Genomic DNA, 24,004 nt, shown 5'->3' with positions numbered 1-24,004 from the left:
ACCTTTATTAAAGGCTCCCTCTGTGGAAGGCATTGTGTTGTTTTGTGTTTTTCTCATTTAAGTCTCATAGTAATAATATATGAAATGGATTATTATTTTCATTGAATCCCCAAAAAGATACATATTATTTCCAAATGTGGAACAGAAAACTAGGGTAACAGAGAAATTATTGCCTAACTTGTTATGAGAACCTACATATGCCATGCTTTTCACCACCTCACAGTATCTCCTTTTATTCTTTTTGAAGAATAATGAAAAATACTGATATGATTTGCTCATTAATTATCCACAAATTAACAGGAAAGTGAGAGCTGGTGCCATGGATTTAGATAGAAAATTAGGAAAATATCACCAGCATTTTTTAGCAGTCCATCATAGGAGCACAACTGAATAACTGCTGTTGTAATATACTCAATTTTTGGAAATTTACCATAGACTAATAAAATTAGAGAATTTTTAAAAGAAGGTAACTGGTGACTATTAAAGAGAAATTTTGAATGGCATTAACTATGTTGTATTAAGTAAGCAATGTCATAATCATAGTGAGACATTTATCTTCTAGATATATGAAAACACTGTTGAAAATTGACAAATTTTACAAAGAATTTTGTCTTTTTAAAAATTTTTCTTTATTTTTCAAATTTTACACCATGAGTATGTACTAAATAGATTTGAAATTAATATATGCCATTTCTATGTACTTTATGATCACAATTACATAATTACATGTGCCTTCTCTCTCCTTTATGCCCCCACATATAAAATACATAGAATGCAAAAATACAAAAATCTTACAATCTCCAAGGAAGTTAATAGGAAGTTTCACTTCCCTTTTATATTTCATGTTTTCTGAATTTTTATAAGAGCATGAATCACTGATATAATGGTGAAACATTTATTTTGAAAAAATAAATTCAGAAATCATTTTCAAAAAATAAACAGGAAATATAATTAAATATCTGCAAGCAGGTAATGAAATTAATCAAAGTATACAGTGTCTTAATAAAAGTCAGCAGCTGGGGCAGAAATTACTATGCTAAGGTTGCCAAAGAAACTGAAAATAGCTTATGAATTGCTATACTCATAATATTAAACAATATAAGCAATGCCTTTGCAATATTTCTTGCAATAAATAAAATCAGTTTTAATTGTTGCTTGGACATCTTGATATATAAGGAAGCTTTTGGGGGTCCCAAGTCAATTTGATTTCAGTTAAATTATGATCAAAAAGAGAAACATTTTAATTATTCTTTATATTTTTATAAGATTTAAATACAAATCCATCTTGTGACATAGAGTATTTTTTCTTTCATAGTATTGTTTCAAAGTCCTTTAACTAAAAATAATGCCTATAATTCAAAATGATCGTAGGGTGTGATCTGACATTGGTTCATTTTGTCACTCCATGGGGAACTTTAAAGACTAAATTCGTTTTCACAATTGCAACTTTTGTTTTAGCATCTTGGAGTCTTTCACAAGCTTTCTGAAAGGCAAGCATATCAATAACAAATTTTTCTTCACAGTGTCTTTTGTGTGTTTCTTGAGCCCTAAGAGGTAAAAAGAAAGGTAACACAATGAGATACTTTTAAATGACTAAAACCATAACAATCAATCAGATTGTTAATGATAATCAGATATCTTCAAAATAGATATACACAAATGAGAAATAGATAGAACTCCACTTACTGCACAGAATTTTATTTTACCACTCAATAATATTCATATTGGGCAATATTACTAAGCTTTTTATTGGCTGTAACTGAGAATTCTCACAAACCCTAACTTAGATTCCTAAAGGGCATCCAAACCATACTCTGCCATGATGTGCAGAACTTTTACTTAAGCTTCACTAACAGAAGCTTCTCCTAGGACTCTGTTATGGACTAAATTGTGCTCCCAACCCCCAAATTCATGTGTTGAAGTCCTAACCCCTAGTACCTTAGAATGTGACTGGTATTTGGAGACAGGGACTGGAAGGGATAATGAATCTAAATGAGATCATATGGGAGGCCCTAATCCAATATGAGTGGTGTCCATAAAGAAGATGAAGAGACACCAATGCTGTGCACACCCAGAACAAAGGCCTTGTGTGACAACACAGTGAAAAGGCAGCCATCTGCAAAGCCTAGAAAAGCCTCAGGAGAAATCAAACCTGGCAACACCTTGGTCTTGGACTTTCAGCCTCTAAAGGTGTGAGAAAATAAATTTCTGTTGTTTAAACCACCCAGTAATTTGTTAAGGCAGCCCTAGCAGACTAAGACTCTCATTATGTTAGAGAAAGGTGAACCAGGTTACTCTGTCAAAGCTGGGAAATGCCATGGCCTTAGCAAATTCATTCACTCATCTTCATTCATTCAATAGTTATGTATTATAATGCTTGGCACTATCTCTAGATGCTGAAAACATAAAGATAAATATGACGTGACATAAGTGAGAGAAGCTTATAGAAAGTAAAGAGAAATAAAGGTTTATGAATATACAGATGAAATATTATAGTAGCATAATGAAAGTACTATGTAATAAGGCAGAGTGAGGCATGATGAAAAAATTAGTAAATATAACCTGGAGAACAGAGTGAGGGAAGATAGGAAAGGCTCCAGAGTTGAAATAACCCTTGAACTTAACCTTGAAAGATAGGTATTTTCCAGGCAGAAAGTGGAGGGCAAGAATATTTTGTTCATGCACATTTACTTATATAGCATGAATAGCTAAAATAAAGGTGGAGAAGGTAGCATAGCTTGACATGCTCCAAGAAGTGACAACACTACAATTCTCTGGGTCATACAGTTCTGATAAGGAGAACAGTGGAGCAGACAAGCCTGGAGAAACAGGCTTAGACTCAGTCATGGAGCCCTCTATTTCTATTTGGGTGTACTCAAAAATCTGAACATGAGGAGCAGAAGAGAGGACTAAGTCTAGAAAGTCTGCAACTTATTGAACTAAGTTAATATATTTAAAATCCTTAGAGGAGTGCCTGACATTTAATACTTCCTTTTACTAGATGGTGGCATTCATCAGGGTAGGAAACGTAGGAAGAGCCAGATGGGGAGAAAGATTGGAGTTCTGTTTTGGTAATATTGAATTTAAAGAGTCTGGCTATCCCTGTGGTGATGCCCAGGGAGCTGAATATAGAGAAACAATGGCTTACAGGTAAAAGTATAGGTAGTGAAGCCACTGTGCTTGGGTTTGAAACCCAGATCTGCAAGTTATTGAGTGAATCTGGACAATTTATTTAAGCTTTGTCTGCATCATTATCTTCATCTTTAAGAAGGGACAATCCAACTCAGAGGGTTTAGTAAGGAGTAAATGAGCTAATACATTTAAAATCCTTAGAGGAATGCCTGTCATTTAATAATCACTCAATGAAATTAGTTAAAACTATTTTGAGTCTGGAGCTCTGGAGAGTAGTCATGTCTGGACATGTAGCAGAGAAGAAGTCATAAGAAAAGGGACTTTGGAGATGTAATTAATGGTACTAATTAAGTCTAAGAAATGTATTGAAATAGCCCTTCTAAAGATAACAGTTATAAACTGTGCACAAAATGTAAAAGACCAATTATTTAAAAGAATTAAAGATTGAGAAACACAATAATCTATTGTATTTATATATACCAGAATCAAACAGTTGAAAAGTGAAATTATGAAAGAAATTCCAGTTACAATACTATCAAAAAAACGTAAAATACTTAGCCATAAGTTTACAAAAGATATACAAGGCCCATGCCTGAAAATGTTAAAATATTGTCAGAAAAAAAATTAAAGAAGACCTAAATCAATGGAGAGTTATATCATGTTCAAGGATTAGAAGACAATACTATTAAATATCAATTCTTCCCAAATTTATCTATAGAGTCAATGTAATCCAAATTAATATGCCAGGAGCCTTTTGGGTGGAAATTAACATTTAAATTTGTTTAAATATATGAGATTAAATTTAGATTATGATTTATTTTAAATGTATTAAATTTAGGTATTTTGAATTTATTAAAATTTAAACTTATATGGAAATGTAAAGGTCCTGGAATACCAAAGCAATCTTGAAAAAGGAAGAACAAAGTTAAGAGTCCATATTTCCTATTGCTATGTAACAAATTATCATAAATGTATTGGTTTACAACAACAATCATTTATTATCTCATAATTTCCATGGGTCAGAAGTCTAGGCAGAGTATGGCCCAGTCAGGTTTTCTGCTTAGGTTCTCACAAGGCTGAAACCAAAGTGTCAGCCATTACTGTGATTCTCATCCAGATCTTGAGGTCTCCTTTCCAAGACGGCTAGTTATTGCCAGAATTCATTTTCTTCTCACTCTTTCCACATAACCCCCTCCATCTTCAAGTTAGCAATGTCATATCAAATCCTCCTACTTTGAATCTGATTTTCTCTTCTGCCTTTAAAGGCTCATGTGATAGACATAGGGCCTACCTGGATAATTCAGGATAATCTCCTTATTTTAAAGTCCATAAATTAGTACCTTGAATTACATGTGCAGAGTCCCTTTTGTCGTGTAGGACAGTATATGCAAGAGTGTGGTATCTTATATTCATAGTCCTAAGGATAAGGGCATGATATCTTCTGGGGGGCCATAATTCTGCCTAGTGCAGAGGCCTTTCATTACCCAATTTCAAGCCTTCTAAGAGCACAAGCAGAGGAATTATGAGCTTTTAACAGGAAAATGAAGAACCTAGTCCTGGGACAGTTAGAAAAAGAAGTTATTAAATATAGCATATGTAGAATTTTATAAATATGGATATAGAAAGTTGAATGATGTCAAGCTTAAGGCCTAAAATTTCTTTAGGAAATAGATAAATTGGCTTGCTGAAAAGGATAGGTCAGAGGTGGTGTTTGGAAAGGAAGCTCTATAATTGATGAAGGTTGCACATCACTTTTGTAGGTAATAAAAGAAAGAACAAGCACCTAAGGGAATAGCTAAAGTCAGAGGCCATATAATTAACATCAGCATAAATCTACAAGTCAGTGATGTTGTCAAATGTTTTTACCTGAATACAAGAAGTGAAGATAGATACTTAGATTGTTCCAAGGTAGGAGTTGGGGTGGTTAGCATGGTGGAGGCAATGAAAAGAAGGACCTTCAGAGACAGTGAATGGAATGGAGAAAAGAATAACTGAATTGAAGAACCCTGGAAGTTACACTAAAAATGAAAAAAAGTCTATAAGGAAGGTTATTTGAGGGGTGACTGTCACAATATATTCGAAGAATACATGTGGGAAAAGTAAAGGAAGAAAATATTTGAAAAGATAGAAGATTTTAGCCATTTACAAGTATATAAGAGTTTAAAATTTAAGAAGTGGGGCAGTCCCAAGTGAGGCAGTTCCAAGAGGGGGCTTTTATGTGTCTATGGAAATGAGTTTAAAGGTTGTTGGGATCCAAAAATGTTTAGGTTGGGCAATTGGGAGGGTTGTTCTTATAAATTTAGAAGTTAATCACGATTATGGCAGAAGTTGGATGGAGAAAAGCTTTATAACTCAGGATATGAAGACCACAGCAAATGAAGAGCATAGTCTAGGAGGTCTGATGATCAAAATAAGGAGGAGTAGAAGATGATGTAACTGGATAACTGCCTTATATGCCAAATATTCCATGTTAATTGATACTCTACTTGAAAATGGACACCCTGCTGTTCTGACCTGAGCAGTATCATCACTTTTTCAGAGTATGGACAAGAATATTTTGGGAAATTCATGATCAGTTTTTACTTGATATATAAGTTATTTCATTTCAAAGTCTCGTTTTAATTCATTCTTAAATATCTCTGTAGGTATTTTTATCAACTTCCTAAGTTAGAGTTTTATAGTTCCCTTCTTCTTTCATTATTCCTCATTCCACAGAAGGATCAAGGAGCTATATTCTCAATAATGACTTCACTAGTAATTAAGATTCATCAGGATGCTTTTATGTCAAGTGTTTGATAAGTTAATGAAGAATCACCAGCAGAAAACAAACTGAAAATCTCTAGACAGTCTCTACTTTTTTGAGTCACAGCACTTTTCAACATGTTGATACTCAATCTCTATTTGAAAACATTTGTAATAAAACTCAATAATGCCTTTTAGGACACACTACTGATATAACCAGAACATTGCCTTATTCCTGTGTGCTTTCAAGGATAGTATCTTTGCAGCAGCTTGCAAGAGAAGATAATTCAGTAAGATACATTAGGAAGTTCACTTGAATCTATATCCTCTACAAATTAATGATGGCCAGACATTCAATTTGCTGTAATAAAACTAAGCTGATTAAATTTCTCTAACATTGATTTACACTAAATTTGTATTTTGGTATACCAACTAGCTTTCATTCTCTTTTTCAAAATATATTTTTTATTAAATCATAGAACAATTATTTCCAAAAATCTCTTACACACACATACATTAAGGAAAATATTTTTAAATTTTGGAGGACATAAATATAAAATATTTTTCACACTTAAAAAGATAGTATGTAAAGTACTTCAGTAAATAGTTTAAAAATTGCTTACAACTAGGAAAAGGCAAATACACTCTTCTCCTTATTTTATACTCCTTCTCAGCACAAACTATGTTTTTAAATGATAACATTTAAAAATGTAAATGACATTAGCAGCTATAATGATCTCTAAGTATTTCTAGACAAGGCTTAGATGTATTTACATAGTTTGGCCACTTAAAATATCACCAAGATAAAACTGTCACTGATAAGTTTCAATCTAATATCAGAAAAAATTGTGCTGAAAACTTTGAAAGGTAAAAAAAAAATTACTGGGGGTCCTATCTAGTGTACCCTTCAGAGTTATCTGTGTCTTTCAATCTCTTTGAGCTATTTTAAAGCTCTGTAAGTTGAGGAACACTATGAGTAGTGCGAATGATTCTTGCATATAGAAATGTAAATGAATTTTGTCCAATGGAGTTAAAGTTGATTCTAGTGGATAACGACCATTTATTTTGACATTCCTGATTGCCTATATATGCATGCTCTTAGAATACTCATTTGAACTGCTTGTGATATCTTACTGGTACCTTCATTAATTAAAGAGTCAAATAAAATCTTTGACATGTTGATTTTATATTTATATGAGTCATGGATTTGTGTTCCTAAAAAACATCCTTTATAAAGAAAATGTGGTATATATACAATGGCTATCATTCAGCCATAAAAAGGGAGGAAATCTTGCCATTTGCAATAACATGGATGGAACTTGAGGGCATAATACTGAGTGAAATAAGTCAGACAGGCAAAGACAAATACTGTATGATTTCACTTACATCTGGAATGTAAAAGAAACAAACAAAACAACTGAGTTCATGGGTACAGAGAACAGATTGGTGGTTGCCAGAGGCAAGAGGTGGGGAGTGGGTGAAATGGGTGGAGGTGGTCAAAAGATACAAACTTCTAGTTATAAAATAAGTAAGTCATGGGGATATAATGTACAATACGGTGACTAGAGTTAATAATACTGTATTGAATATTTGGAAGTTACTGATAGAATACATCTTAAAAGTTTTCATCATAAAAAAAAAAATTTGTAACCATATATGGTGATGGATGTTAACTAGACTTATTATGGTGATCATTTCACAATATATACAAATATCAAAAGATTATGTTGTACACCTCAAACTAATGTCATATATCAAGTATACCTCAATAAAAATACATCCTTTGACAACTAATGAAATTTAAATTTACTAAATGTAGGTTAAAATATTTTGAATCAATACTAATTTTCAGAGCCTCCTCACTAAGTTTAGTTTAAAATTTAAAACTTTTCATCACGGAACAATTTAAAAGTTTTTGCATTTGTTTGAGACAGCTTTGTCCAAAGTGTGTTCTGAGATATTTCTTGAAAAGAAGGATCTATGGTAAAATGTGTGCTTAAAGTGCATTGGTTTTTTTCTGGTAGAATTCCTAGTGGTCTTTACCATGTGACTGTCCACTGAGATTTAGAGGCCCTTTCTAATCCAGTTTAATGTTCCCTAAGCAATCACACCTTCAGTTACTCTCTTTCATAAAACTTTTGCTATACTCAGAGCAATAATCACTACCTCCTCCCTCACCTCCCATGTTACCTATTCTGAACTTTCCAATTTTTCTCATCCTCTGTCAACAATGCTTTCCCCTCATCTCTCTGCTTTTCCAAATTCTAATTGACAACTGTAATTTTCCTACTTCTACTTTTTGTAATAATTCAAATATGGCTTATATTTGCCACCAGACTGAGAGTTCTTAGAGAATCAGGAATATCTTATTAATTTTTGTATGAGGCTATAGAGGAGAATTGAAATGAATTAACACTTTGACTTTTAGTTAAGACTTCTCTTTGTAGGTTTCCTAGATTACTCTCACCTATTTATTACCTATCATTTAAGTGAAAATTTTCATTCTGTTCCTTGATATTTTTTTTCTATTATTCCTTGTATTATCACTTAACTTTTGCAGTCTTATTGGCTGATGACTTATCTCCCACCTAGATTTTCAATTTCTTGGAGTGAAATTATCTTTATGTCTCTGCATCACCTGGCATGTTCAATAGATGAAGTGAGTTACTATTTGAATGATTTCAATTGAAGTAAGTACTCCCTAGTAGAAATGCCAATGATCACAGAGGGACCAAAAAAAATGTGCAGGATAAATTTATTGTCATGAAATAAGTGCTTGTTCTAAGACAGATTCCTATTATAATGACTAGTGAAGCTATTTTTATAGCTTGGTTAGTTATATTTTTAGTATATTTTTAATAATTCTGATTACATATCTTCACTATACAAACATTCAGAAAAAAAATGCATTGTTTCTCACTCCAATGGCTTAAGTATTGAAAACAAATATATTAAAAACAGCCACCCATCCCAGAGGCTATTATATGATTTAATTGTGCTTACTAATTACTAATTTAAAAACTGAGATTTTTACCAATTTTCTTCAATAACTAATTATTGAATAGATTTTGGAAACTATGTACTGTAGGAGGCACTGAAATGGAAAAATACACCAAATTATCTTATAAAGGACTACACAAGCTAACCTGATGCTGGCCCTCTTGTGATAACTGCTACAATTGAGATCTAAATAAAATGCTAGTGAGCACCACCAAATGAAAAAGACTAATTCAGACTGGAAGAGCAGTTGTGGAGAGATTAAAAGTGAATGTTCCATTTCAGTTGGTTACTAAAGGATGGATAATAAAAAGATGAATTCTGTCAGTGGTTGTACAGCTCATGCACTGCAGGATGGCGGCAAATAAGGGTGAATTACATTTACACTCAGCCAAGCATCAGCCACTAGTGATGTGTTTCCCTGGAGAAGGGAGTGCCTTTTCCTTCATGTACAGGCACTAGCCTTTCACCAATTTGACACCCCAAAGTATTCTAATTTTCACAATAACATATAAGCTTGTGTTGCATAATAATATGTAGACAACAGAAATCTTGTAGGCATGTAGTGTCCTTGCAGGGTACATATTTAAGGAAAAAGGGGATAGTAACAATAATGCTTTAGGGATAAAAAAGTACAAAGTTGTGTAGGGAGTGGTGAAAAATTTAGTCTGTTTGGAGCAAAGAGTGCTATTAGGGAAAAAGGGAGGAGGCTATAACAGAAAAGTTAGTGAGATGAGTCTAGATAGACTGGAACAGAGCATGTTGTCCGAAATGCCACTCAGAAGAGATTAGATTTTATTCTGTAGGCAATTGCAAGGTACCAACATACTTTAGTAGGAAATGACATGATCAGAACTTAATTTTAAAAGACAGTTGATATTTGTAGGCTGGAAAACAGATATAGGTTGAAGAAAGGATGGAGAATGGAGATGGAGCTCTCAATTGGAAGGATAATGTATATTCTTAGAGGGATTATGAGAATCTGAATTGGAATAGAAGTGGGAGCGAAAAGGAAGGATCCGTCTGAGACTCCTTTTAGAAGTAAAATGAATAGGGAAACGTTGGCAATGAGGGAGATTGAGTTGTAAAAGACTGAGGTTTCTAGCACTGGTCAAGAGGCTAAGGATGATGCCATTTATGATAAGAACAACCATTAATTAAGAAGCAAGTTTTGTTGGATAAGGTTGGGGGTGGAGAAGATAGTTGTTTTATTGTCTCATCTTTGGTAATATATTGGGACATATTTTTCCTCTTTTGTTGTTGTTTCTATTTTCCAAAGTATAATGTATCATGTTATAAACAAAGTACTGTTCACTAGATCTCAACATTTAGTATGCAATATTCACATGCAATTGACGTAAAAGCTTCTATTATAGCAAAACTGTACTTACCTAGTTTCCTTCATTTTTTTCAGTAAATCCCTTCGATATTCTTCTGTTTCCAGTTTTTGCTGAACAATCAGAATTTTCTTGTTTAAGGTAGCCTGATTCTTCTTCGATCTGGCCATTTTCATCATTCCTTTGGCCAAAAGAGTGCGCTCATTATTTAAATTTTGAATTAATAAACGTTCTTCAGCCCTTTGTTTTTTATCTTCTAGAAACAGAGCTCTCCTCTTTCGAACTTCTTCAAGGTAGTTTAGTCTGTCCTGCAAAAGTTGTTGTAACCTTTGCTGAATTGCCTCATTAGCTTTTGCAGTTAGTTTTTGTGCATCATACTTTTTCTTATTTAAATTTTCTTGAACAGTTAAGCTAACTCTTTCTTGAGCAACTTGCGCCGTGGTTACAGCTGTTGCTTTGTTGTTATGGATTTCCTGCTTCTTTTGTTCTGAATAATATTTATCAATATCACAAAGTGTTTGGAGTTTTATACCAGCTCTGTGTGTTGTAAAAAACTCTCTACTTACATTCCTCTTCAACAGCATGTCTTTTTTTTTAATTGCTGGTTTTGGATGAATGGTGGGAAGTGGCTGGGCATATAGAGGAAAAGAATCTTGTTCTTTCTTTTTCAATACTTGAGCATACTTCAATGAATCTGTAGTATGTATGGGTAGTTTGAACACTGATATCCTAAAACTGGCATCCAATTCCTCATCTTCAATTTCATCTTCAGACTCCTTCTGACCTATATCACACAGCAGACAAATATAATGCATTATACAAGTGCTAAGTGCAGTTTATTTTCTGTCCCAATTGTTTTGAAAGCTACATTAATAAAGTTGACAAAAACCTGTTATTTACTTTATTAAGAAGCATTTTTTCTAGAGTGACATTTAGCCTCCTTTCTGTATTTTACATGAAGTGGTATGATAATAAATAAATTGTGCAAAGTTAAGGATTTATATTATAATCCCTAGAGAAAATAAATATATAATGCAAAGAAGTTCAACTGAAAATACAACAGATAAATTAAAATAGATTATAAAAAATATTTGAATAATTGAAGATAGGATAAATGAAACAGAGGAACAAAAAATGAAGAGCGACGTCAGCATCATGTTTCCTTTGTATCTCCCTTCTAAGTTCCAACCAGTAGGACATCCATAGATCAACAAAGGACTCTCTGCATAGCACACCAGAATGCCTGGAGATCCATACATCTACACATCTGATGGTGAGTGGACTGGACCTCCTGGAGGCAGCAGAACCAAAAGAGCAGTAGTGGCAGCTTCCAAGATAGGATGTTCCAGAAACTGCGGCCATATCTGCGACCAGAGGCCTAGGAACTATGGTAATGCCCATGAACAGAGGCCCCAGGAACCCAGGCAGCCTATGCTCCTGGAGGCACCAGGAACTTCTGATGGGCCCACAACTGGAAACTCCAAGAACCACTATGATACCTGTGATCAACTCCCCTACCCCTCCTCCAGTGGCAGTGTGCCTTCAACTCCAACCCTCCCAGCAGCAGGGGATGCATCCAAGATCCCAACATTTTTGGCAGTGGCACTGGTGCCCATGACCTGAGGTTCTAGGAATCATCCTGATGCCTGAGACTGAAGAATGCAGAAACCAAAGTGGCAGTCATGGATCATGCCCTTATCTTTCCCCCAGCAGGGTGGGTGGTGCCTGCAATCTGATGCTTCAGGAACTGCTGCAGTGCCCATGACCCATTCCCTTCTTTCTCCCCAGTGGCAGCACCACTGACACCACCCTTATAGCAGCAGAGGCAGCATACAAGACCCTGGGCCCAAGAAGCAGCAGTGTGCTTGTGACCTGAGGTTCTAGGAACCAAGCTGGCACCTGAGACCAGAGGCTTCAGGAACTCCAGTAGCACTCATGATCCAGGTACCCCTCCCTCCATGGTGATGGCAGTGTCACCCATGACCCCAGCCCACCCAGCAGTGGCAATGGCACTGCAAACCCAGTGCCTCTGCTGGCAGTGGTGTTAGCACCCCCAGAAAACTCAGGGGCAGCAGTGCCTGAGCCCATACAGAGCCTGCAGAGAACCAGGCAACAGCAAAAGAGGAGCCCATGACTCTGCTCCCTGACAGCTGCAGTGATGCCTGCAATTTTTGCCCTCCACCATAGCAGCAGGAATTGCAGACACAACAAACTCAGATGTGGTGGGGGTGCCCAGCACCTTGGCTTCTGCCTCACTCTCCCCCTCCTTGTGTCACAGTGGGGAAACCAGTGACCTAAGCAACCCAGAAGCAGCAGAGGTGCTCACCAGCCTGGTGGCCCTGGTGGTAAAACCCACGACTGCACATTGTAATCATCAAGGTACCAGCAAGCTCAGGGGCACAAGCAGCATAAGGAGGGCACTGATGATGCCTTTGGCAGAGGGAGATGAATATGGAAAGCACAGGCTCTCAAACACAAACAGAAGCAGCTCAGAATCAAAGTAAACAAAGCTGTACCCAAATAAGAAAGGTGTTTGTTGCCATAAATGCACCAGCAGAGGAAAAACACATCAAGCATCATGAAAAACTATGGTAACACTGTATTACAAACAGAACATACAATTTTCCAGAAACCAAACTTGAAGTCATGGAAGATTGTCATCTAACTGACAGGGAATTCAAAATAGTCCTCATAGAGAAACTCAATCATTTACAATAAACTCAGAAAAACAGCTCAATGAGCTCAGGAATAAGATTAATGAACAGAAGGAGTAACTCATGAAAGAGACTGAAACTCTAAAAAAGAACCAAATAAATTCTGGAGCTGGAGAACACAATAAATGAGATAAAGAATAAAGTAAAAAGTCACTGAAAACACAGCAAACCCTATGGAAGACTTAGTAAGCTTGAAGACAGAAATCTAGAAATGATTCAGGTGAACAACGAGAGAAAGAGGGGCTGACATGGTGGAGTAGTGGTTAAGTTCATGTGTTCCACTTTGGCAGCCTAGGGTTCACCAGTTTGGATCTCAGGCATGGGCCTATGCACCACTTATCAAGCATGCTGTGGCAGGCATCCCACATATAAAGTAGAGGAATATGGGCATGGGTGTTAGCTCAGGGCCAATCTTCCTCAGCAAAAAAGGGAGGATTGGGGGTGGATGTTAGCTTAGGGCTAATCGTCCTCAAAAAAAAAAAGAAAAAAGAAGAGAGACCTACGATTTTTTTCAAAAATGGAGAAATGTTATGAGAAATATCTCCCTCAATCAGGAAAAGCAACAAAAAGATAATGGGTATCCAACAAGGAAAAGAGTGGGAGAAGGGAGCAAAGAGCTTATTTAAAGAAATAAATAACAGATAATAAGAGCAAACATTACATTAAAACTGTCAAAATCAATGACAAAGAATATTAACAACAGCCAGAGAGCAGAAAATAATAACCTAAAAAGGAACCCCCATTAGGCTATCAGAGGATTTCTCACAAGATGCTCAACAGGTCAGAAGAGAGGGAAATCATATATTCAAAATAATTAAAGATAAAACCTGTCAGCCAAGAATACTCTACCCAGCAAAGTTATCTGTCAAATATGAAGGAGAAATAAAGGCTTTTACAGACAAACAAAAGCTGAGGGAGTAATCACCACTAGATTTTCCTTGCAAGAAATCTCAAAAAGGGCTCTCCTACCTGAGACAAAAAGGCAAAGGTAAACAAAGATTTAAGCAAAGTGATAAATAGACCAACAAAATCAGAAAACTGAAACTCTATATCAGAAGAAGTAGGTAAACACTTCACTATAACATAAAGGTTAAAGGGAAAGGAGGCATTAAAAATAACTATAACCACTTCAATTTGGTAACAAACTCATAATTCAAAACGCATAATTTGTGACAACAAAAACATAGACGTGAAAGAGGAAAAAGACAGAACTTGCTTAGTCTAATGGAGATAAGATTCTATTAGCAGAAAAAGGACTATCTTATCTATCAGAACTTTTATACAAACCTCATGGTAACCAAAAAATAAAAATTTAGAGTAGAGACATGAAACATGAAAAAAGAAGAAACTCAGACACATATCACAGAAAAACGAAGAAACTCAAACACACATCACAGAAAACTACCCAACAGAAATACAAGGAAAAAGAAACAATGGAAATATAGAACAACAAGAAAAAAATAACATAAAATGTCAGTATTAACCACTTACATATCAATAATCACCCTAAATGTAAATGGATTGTATTCACCAAAGAACACAGAGTGACTGGAAGGATTAAAAAACAAGACTCAACAATATGCTGCCTCCAGGAGAGCCATTTTGGCTCTAAAGAAAAGAATAGGCTCAATATGAAGAGCTGGAAGATGATACTCCAAGCAACCAAATGAAAGTGAGCGTAGCCAAATTTATCTAAGACAAAATAGCCTTTGAGCCAAAAAGGCAAGAGACAAAGATGGTAAAGGGGAAAATGCACCAAGAAGATATAACATTTATTAATATGTATGCACCTGTCATAGGAGCACCAAAGTATATAAAGCAACTATTAACAGACCTAAAGGGAGAAATTGACAGCAACAGAATAATAGTAGTGGGAGATGTTGTCAAGATGGTGGCATAGGCAGACCCTGAACTCACCTCCTTTCATGGACACAGCAAGTTTACAACTACTCTTGGAACAATTACCCCTGAGACAGAACCAAAAACTAGAAAGAACCCACACAACAAGGGACAAATGCTGACTGAGATGGAAGAGGCAGAAATTCCTTTCTGGAGAGAAAAAAGCCACCTTTGAGACATGGCGCTTCACAGCCAGCTGGAAGCAGTCCTAATATACTTAGCCTTCCCTGGAGGAGTGGTGAATCTGCGAAAGGGAGCATTACCACAATAAACTGCTTTTGGACTCAGCACAACCAAGATAAGTATCACAATATCTGTCTATGCTGGCTATTAACTATAATGGGGAATACCACCAGAAAAGCTATTGGACATAAGGAAAAAAAGCCTGCTCTTAAAGTGCCCAAGCACAAATGCACCCATTTCAGAAAGCAAGCTAACATAACCAGAAGGAAAGGTGTACAGTACTTTGGTAAAAAGAGACTTACTTGATACCCTCTGGGTGCATCTTGGTGAGAGGTGAGATCTCACCAGGAATGAGACTGGTGGCAGCCATTACTGTGACCTAGTACAGGCATGCTGACAAAGATGCTGGCAGATGCATTGGAGTTCTTCCACTAGCCTGTTAGCCCAGGATGTACCTCACAAACTAGAGCACAGATTTAACCCAACTCAGCCAGAGCAGGCAGCCCACCATAGGGACTGGCTCCACCCAACAGCAAGCACTCAGGCAACTTGTGGGCCATCATAGGTGGGTGCTTGGAACTTCTGCAGTGAGGTGAGTGGGTCTGCCTCTGCATGGATGGGCAAGTGCAAGGGGTGGGCCTGCATTGGTGGAGTGTGTGGGGCCTCTGCAGTGGCGTGACTGGGTCTGCTGCAGTGGGGTAAGTGGATCTGCTTCAGTGGGTTGGGGCACACAGATGGGGCAGGACTGTGTTGATGGCGTGTGTGGCCCTGCAGATGGTGGGGCTTGTCAGCAGCAGCAGACTTGTGCTTCTCACACAGCCACATAGGGAATTGGCCGCACCTTCAAAAGCCTAAAAAATTTGGGTGCTCCCATGCCTGAGGCCAGCCTCACTCAGCTGCAATCTTGAGAGAGCTGACAACAGCATTGCAGGCCAGAGGTCTACAGCAATTGTACGCCCTTGAGCCTAGCAAATAGCCATGCTGGGGGACCAAACAGAAAAATTCCAACAGGAGTGTGCTATTAGACCTTGCAGTCAACTGGGCCAGGGCACTCCATATGCAATAAAGTGACTGAAGGCTCCGTAGCAGCCACAAACAGCTGAGCATTACAACCAGCTGGCCAAGGGAACACTCTAGCCTCCCAAGGCACTTGCATCAGGAGCAACCCTGCCACAACAGAAGGACACATGTAGCCTACACAGGGGACACTCTTGGAACATTTGGGATTGGTGACAAGCTGGAAGCACACAGCTGGGTCTCATGAGGCATCTCTTACATAAGGTCACCTCTCCAAGATCAGGAGATGCAACTGACATACCTAATACATAGACAAAGGACAAAGAAAGAGGCAAAATGTGGAGTCAAAAGAATACCTTCCAAGGAAGGCAACAGGACAAAATCCCAGAAAACAAACTAAATGAAACAGAGATAAACAACCTACCTGAAAAAGAGTACAAACTAAAAGTTATAAGTATGCTCATTTATCTTAGAAGGAAAATGAATGAACTCATGAGAGCTTCAACAAGTAATTGGACAATGTATAAAAGAACCAATCAGAAATGAAGAAGACAATACTGGAAATGAAAAATTCACTAGAGGGAGTCAATAGCAGAGTAGATGATACAGAAGAATGGATCAGGAAGATGGACGAAAGACTACAGGAAGTCACCCAAGGTGAACAGATAAAGAAAAAAGTATTAAAAAGTATGAGGACAGTCTAAGGGACCTCTGGGACAACATCAAGTGCACTAGCATCTGTATTATATGTGTCCAAGAAGGAGATGAGAGAGACAAGGGGTAACAATCTATTTGAAGAAATAATAGCTGAAAACTTTCCTAACCTAAGGAAGGAAACAGACATCCAAGTAAAGGAAGCACAGAGAGCACCAGCAAGATAAACCCAAAGAGGCCCACACTGAGACATATTACAATTAAAATGTCAAGAATTAAAGATAAAGAGAGAATCCTAAAAGTTTCAAGAGAAAGTCAACAAGTTACATACAAAGGAAACTCCAAAGGCTATCAGCTGACTTCTCAGTGGAAACCTCACAGGCTTGAAAGTACTGGCATGATATATTTAAAGTGTTGAATAAAAACACACACAGAGCCAAGAATTCTTGATCCAGGAAGGTTATCATTCAGAATGGAAGGAGAGATAAAGAGCTTCCCAGACAAGCAAAAGCTAAAGGAGATTACACCAAGAAACCAGCTTGACACAAAATGCTAAAGGGATGTATTTAAATTGAAAAGAGAAAACCACAAATAGGATTAAGAAAATTATGAAAAAAAGCAATAAAACCACTGGTAAAGGCAAATATACAGTAAAGGTAGCAGACAAATCACCTATGAAGCTAATATGAAGGTCAAAAGACAAAAATACTAAAATTACCTATTGCCATGATATGAGGGTAATGAATACACACACAAAAAAAGAGAGATTAGATATGATAACAAAAACATTAACTGTGGAGGGTGGGGAGTAAAAGAGTAGAGCTTTTAGCAAGATGTCAAACTAAAAAAGGACATCAACTTAATATAGGTTGCCATATACATAGTCTATTATAGATGAACCTCATAATAATCACAAATCAGAGACCTATAATAAATACACAAAAATTTAAGAGGAGGGAACCCAAACATAACACTAAATAAAGCCATCAAACCACAAGGGAAGAGAGAAAGAGGAGAACTATGAAAACACCCAGAAAAAAAGTAACAAAATGGCAACAAGTACATTCTTATCAATAGCTACTTTAAATATTAATGGATTAATTCTCCTATCAAAAGGCATATGGTGGCTAATTGGATAAAAAAACAAAACTCATATTTATGCTGCATACATATTTAGACCTAAAAACACTCACTTTGTGATGGAAAAAGATAATCCATGTAAAAGGCAATGAAAAGAAAGCTGGAGTAGCAATACTTATATCAGACAACATTGACTTTAAAACAAAAACAGTAAGAAGAAACAAAGAAGAGCACTACATAATGAAAAAAGGAACAATACAACAAGAGGAAATAACATTTGTAAATATCTATGCACTCAACATAGGAACATTTAAATATATAAAGCATTTATTTATTAACAGACACAAAAGGAGAAATGGACAGCAACACAATAATAGTAGTTGACTTGAACATTCCACTTACACCAAGGGATAGATCACCTAAACAAAAGATCGATAAGGAAATATGGGACTTAAATGACACATTAGACCAGATGGACTTAGTAGATATACACAGAATATTCCATCTAAGAACTGCAGAATACACATTCTTTTCAAATGCACACTGAACGTTCTCCAGGATAGATCACATATTAGGCCACAAAACAAGTCTCAATAAATTTAAGAAGATTTAAATAATACCTAGTATCTTTTTTGACCACAAAGGTATGAAACTAGAAATCAACTTCAGGAAGAAAATTGGAAAAGCCACAAATATGTAGAGATTAATTAAGATGATACTCAACAATGATTAGGTCAATGAAAAAATCAAAGGAGAAATAAAAAAATGCTTGGAGACAAATGAAAATGAAAATATGACATGCCATAACTTATGCCATACAGAAACAACAGTTCTAAGATGGAATTTTATAGCAATACAGGCCTACCTGAACAAACAGCAAAAATCCCAAATAAACAATCTAACAATGCAGCAAAATGAATTGGCAAATGAAGAACAAACAAAGTCCAAAATCAGTGGAAGGAAGGAAATGATAAAAATCAGAGCAGAAATAAATGAAATAGAGAGTTACAAAAAAATAAGAACAGGAAACAGACAAGGATGCCCATTTTCACCACTTTTATTTAACACAGTATTGGAAGTCCTAGCCAATCAATCATGAAAGAAAAAGAAATAAAATGGATCCAAATTGGAAAGGAAGAAGTGAAACTGTCACTATTTGCAGATGACTTGATTTTATATACAAAAAAACCCTAACAAACCCACTAAAAAACTTTTAGAAATAATAAATGAATACAGTAAAATAGCAGGATATAAAATCAACATAAAAAATAAGTTGTGTTTCTAAACACTAAGAACAAAGTAGCAGAAAGACAAATTAAGAACATAATCCAATTTACAATTGCAACAAAAAGAATAAAATATCTAGGAATATACTTAACCAAAGAGTTGGAATATCCTTACACCTAAAACTATAAAACATTGTTGAAAGAAATTGAAGACACTAAGAAATGGAAAGATATTCCACACTCTTAGATAGGAAGAATTAACAGAGGTATCTGCAGATTCAATGGAATCTCTATCAAAGTTCTAATGACATTTTTCACAGAAATAGAAGAAAGAATCCTAAAATTTGTATGGAATGACAAAAGACCCCAAAGAGCCAAAGGAATACTGAGAAAAAAGAATGAAGCTGGAGGTATCATATTCCCTGATTTCAAAATATACTACAAAGCTGTAGTGATCAAAAGAGCATGGTGGTTGCACAAAAACAGACACACAGATCAATGAAAAAGAATCGAGAGCCCAGAAATAAACCCACACATCTATGGAAAACTAATTATCAACAAGGGAGCCAAGAACACAGAGTGGAGAGAGGAAAGTCTTTTCAACAAATGGTGTTTTGAAAACTGGACTGCCACAAGCAATAGAATGAAAGTAGACCATTATTTTTTGCCATACACAAGAATTAATTCAAATTGGATTAAAGACTTGAATGTAAGATCTGAAACCGTGAAACTTGTAGATGAAAACACAGGTATTATGAACTTTTACATCAGTCTTAGTAGTCTATTTTCAAGTACCATGTCTGGCTGAGCAAGGGAAACAATAGAAAAAATAAACCAATTGGACTACATCAAACTAAAAAGCTTCTGCACAGCAAAAGAAACCATCAACAGAATGAAAAGACAACCTAACTATTGAGAGATGATATTTGCAAATCATATATCTGATAAGGGGTTAATATCAAAAATATATAAAGAAGTCATACATATCAACAACAAAAAATGAACAACCCAATTTAAAAATAGGCAAAAGATCTGAACAGACATTTCTCCAAAGAAGATACACAGATGGCCAACAGGCACATGAATATATGTTCAACATCAATAATTATCAGGGCAATGCAAATCAAAACTACAATGAGATATTGCCTCATGCCCGTCAAAATGGCTATAGTTAACAAGGCAGGAAATAACAAGTGTTCAGAGGATGTGGAGGAAAGGGAACTTCCATATACTGCTGTTTAGAGTGCAAACTGGTCAAGCCTCTATGGAAAATATTATGGAGATTCCTCAAAAAATTAAGAATAAATGTACCATATGATCCAGCTATTTCAATCCTAGGTTGTTATCCATAGAACATGAAATCATGAATGCATAAAGATACATGCACACCTATGTACCTATTGGAGCATTATTCATATAGCCAAGACTTGGAAGCAACCTAGGTGCCCATCAATGGACAAATGGATAAAGAAGATGTGGTATATGTACACAATGGAATATTACTCAGCCACAGAAAAGGATGAAATATGGTCATTTGTGATAATATGGATGGACCATGAAGGTAAATGCTAAGCAAAATAAGTCACGGGGTTGAAACTCGAATCCCATATGATCTCATTCATAAATAGAATCTAAAAACAACAAACAAACTCATAGAGACAGAGATTGGATTGGTAGTTACCAGAAGAGTAGTGGGTGGGAGGAGGGCAAAAGGGGTGATTAAGAATGTGCATATGGTGATGGATTGTAATTAAGTCTTTGGTTGGTGGACATGATATAATCTACACAAAAATCAAAATATAATGATGTACACCCAAAATTTAGACAATGTTATAAACCAATGTTATGGAAAGAATAAAAAAGAAATAGAAAATAATATTGGACTTTAATACTCCACTTATATCAATGGATAGATCATTCAGATTGAGTCATCAAGGAAATATTGGCTTTAAATGAAACACTAGGCTAGATGGAATTAATAGATAGATATACAACACTGCATCCAAAACCAGCGGAATATATATTCTTCTGAAGTGCACATGGAACAATCTTAAAGATAGACATATGTTGGGAACCAAATCCCAATGTATTTAAGAAACTGAAACCGTATCAAGCATCTTTTCAAACCACAGTGGTATGAAACTAGAAATCAACTGCAAGAAGAAGGCTAGAAATGTCATAAATATGTGGAGACTAAACAACTATTCTACTAAGCAACTATTGAATCAATTGAGAAATCAAAGGAGAGGTCAAAAAATATTTGGATACAAATGAAAATGAAAACACAGCATACCAAAATCTATGGGATACAGCAAAAGCAGTACTAAGAGGGAAGCTTATAAAATTACAGGTCTACCCTAAGAAACAAGAAAAATAGCAAATAAACAATTCAACATTACACCTAAAAGAACTAGAAAAAGAACAAATGAAGCTCAAAGTCAATAGAAGGAAGGAGATAATAAAAATTAGAGCAGAAATAAATAAAATAGAGGCTTAAAAGACAAGAAAGGATCAATGACATTAATAGCTGTTTCTTTGAAATGATAACAAAACTGACAAATCCTTAGATAGAATTTCTAAGGAAAAAAGAGAGGGGACTGGCCTGGTAACATAGTGGCTGAGTTTGTGTGCTCTGCTTTGGCAGCCTGGGGTTTGCGGGTTCAGATTTCAGGCAAGGACCTACACACTATTTGTTGAGCCATGCTGTGGCAGCATCCCACATATGAAAAATAAGAAGAGGAGGATTGGCAATAGATGTTACTCAGTGACAATCTTCTTCAGGAGAAAAAAAAGAGGGAAGGCTCATCAAATAAATAAAATCAGAAATGAAAGAGAAGAAATTACAGTGAACATCACAGAAATGCGAAACATTATAAGAGAATACTATGCAAAGTCACATGCCAACAAATTGGATAACCTAGAAGAAACGGATAAATTCTTAGAATCATACATTCTCCCAAAATTGAATCAGGAAGAAATAGAGAATCTGAATAGACCAATCACTAGTAAAGAGATAGAAAGAATAATCAAAATCATTCTGAAAAACAAAGTCCATGACCAGGTGGTTTCTCTGGTGAACACTACCAAACAACCAAAGATTTAATACCTATTCCTCTCAAACTCTTCCAAAAAATTGAAGAGGATGGGATGCTTTCTAACTCATTTTATGAGGCCAACATTACTCTGGTACCAAAACCAGACAAGGAAAACACAAAAAATGAAAATTACAGGCCAATATCACTGATGAACACTGATGCGAAAACCCTCAACAAAACACTAGCAAATCCAATACAACAATATATGAAAATGACCATACACCATAATCAAGTGGGAATTATTCCAGGGATTCAGGACAGGTTCAACATCCACAAACGAATGTGACATACCACATTAACATAATGAAGAATAAAAATCACATGATCATCTCCATAGATTCAGAGAAAGCATTTGACAAAATTCAGCATCCATTTATTATAAAAACTCTTAATAAAATGAATATATGGTAAAGTGCCTCAACTTAATAAAGGTCCTATACAACAAACCCATTGCTAACATTATACATAACAGTGAAAAACTGAAAGCTATATCTCTAAGAACAGGAACAAGACAATGATGCCCACTCTCACCACTCTTATTCAACATAGTATAGGAATTCTTAGCCAAAGCCATTAGTCAAGAAAAAGGATACAATTGGAAAGGAAGAAGCAAAACTGTCACTATTTGTGGATGAATGATTTCATATATATACATCCCTAAAGAATCCACCAAAAAACTATTATAAATAATTAACAAACACAGTAAAATTGCAGGGTACAAAATCAACATAGAAAAATCAATTGTGTTTCTATACATTAACAATGAACTAACAGAAAGAGAAATCAAGGATACAATCCCATTTACAATCTCAGCAAAAAGAATGAAATACCTAGGAAAAACCTTAATCAAGAAATTAAAAGACCTATGCACTGAAAAGTATAAGACATTGTTGAAATGAATCAAAGAAGACAAGGAAATGGAAAGAAATTCCATGCACCTGGATTGGAAGAATTAACATAGTTAAAATGCCCTTATTACTTAAAGCAATCTACAAATTCAATACAATTCCAATCAGAATTCCAAAGACATTTTTCACAGAATTAGAACAAAGCATCCTAAAAATTATATGGAATAACAAAATACCCTGAATAGCCAAAGCAATACAGAGAACAAAGAACAGCTGGAGGTATCACATTTTCTGGCTTCAAAATATACTACAAAGCTGTAGTAATCAAACAGCATGGTACTGACAGAAATACAGACTCACAGATCAATGGAGCAGAATAGAAAGCCTGGAAATAAAAGCACACGTCTATGGACAGCTAATCTTCGACAAGGGAGCCACGAACATACAATGGAGAAAGGAAAGTCTCTTCAATAAACGGTGCTGGGAAAACTGGACAGCCACATGTAAAAGAAGGAAAGCAGACCATTATCTTACACCATACACAAAAATTTACTCAAAATGGATTAAAGACTCGATTAAGACCTGAAATCATAAAAGTCCTAGAAGAAAACATAGGCAGTATGCTCTTTGACATCCGTCTTAGCAGTATCTTTTTTAATATCATGTCTCCTCAGGCAAAGAAAACAAAAGAAAAAATAAACAAATGGGACTATATCAGACTAAAAACCTTCTGCACAGCAAAGCAAACAATCAACAGAGTAAAAAGAAACTTAGAGAATGGGAGAAAATATTTGCAAACCAAATGTCTGATAAGGGGTTAATCTCCAAAATACATAAGGAAATCTCAAAACTCAACAGCAAAAAAGTAATATTCCACTTTAAGAAATGGACTAAAGACCTGTAGACATTTCTCCAAAGAAGACACACAAATGGCCAATGGATATGAAAAAATGCTCAATGTCACTAATTATCAGGGAAATGTAAGTCAAAACCACAATGAGATATCACCTGACACCTGCCAGGATGGCTATTATCAAAAAAGGAAAAGACAACAAATGTTGGTGAGGTTGTGGAGAAACT

The 24,004-nt window shown here is 35.7% G+C and overlaps 1 protein-coding gene across 1 annotated transcript in view; it reads right to left on the bottom strand.

The window, feature by feature from the left end:
- Positions 1-605: 605 nt before the first annotated feature.
- LRRIQ3 (leucine rich repeats and IQ motif containing 3) overlaps positions 606-24,004 on the bottom strand; it is a 204,388-nt gene continuing 180,989 nt past the window's right edge. The window contains exons 7-8 of the mRNA XM_070592138.1: positions 10,263-10,992; positions 606-1,547 (exon numbers count right to left, since the gene is read on the bottom strand). Of these exons, the coding sequence (XP_070448239.1) occupies positions 1,391-1,547; positions 10,263-10,992 (887 nt within the window). The 3' untranslated portion in view covers positions 606-1,390. The remainder of the gene's footprint in view (positions 1,548-10,262; positions 10,993-24,004) is intronic.

Source organism: Equus przewalskii, chromosome 24 (genome assembly GCF_037783145.1).
Source record: "Equus przewalskii isolate Varuska chromosome 24, EquPr2, whole genome shotgun sequence".
Lineage (NCBI taxonomy): Eukaryota > Metazoa > Chordata > Mammalia > Perissodactyla > Equidae > Equus > Equus przewalskii.
This window is presented reverse-complemented; position numbering and strand designations above follow the sequence as displayed.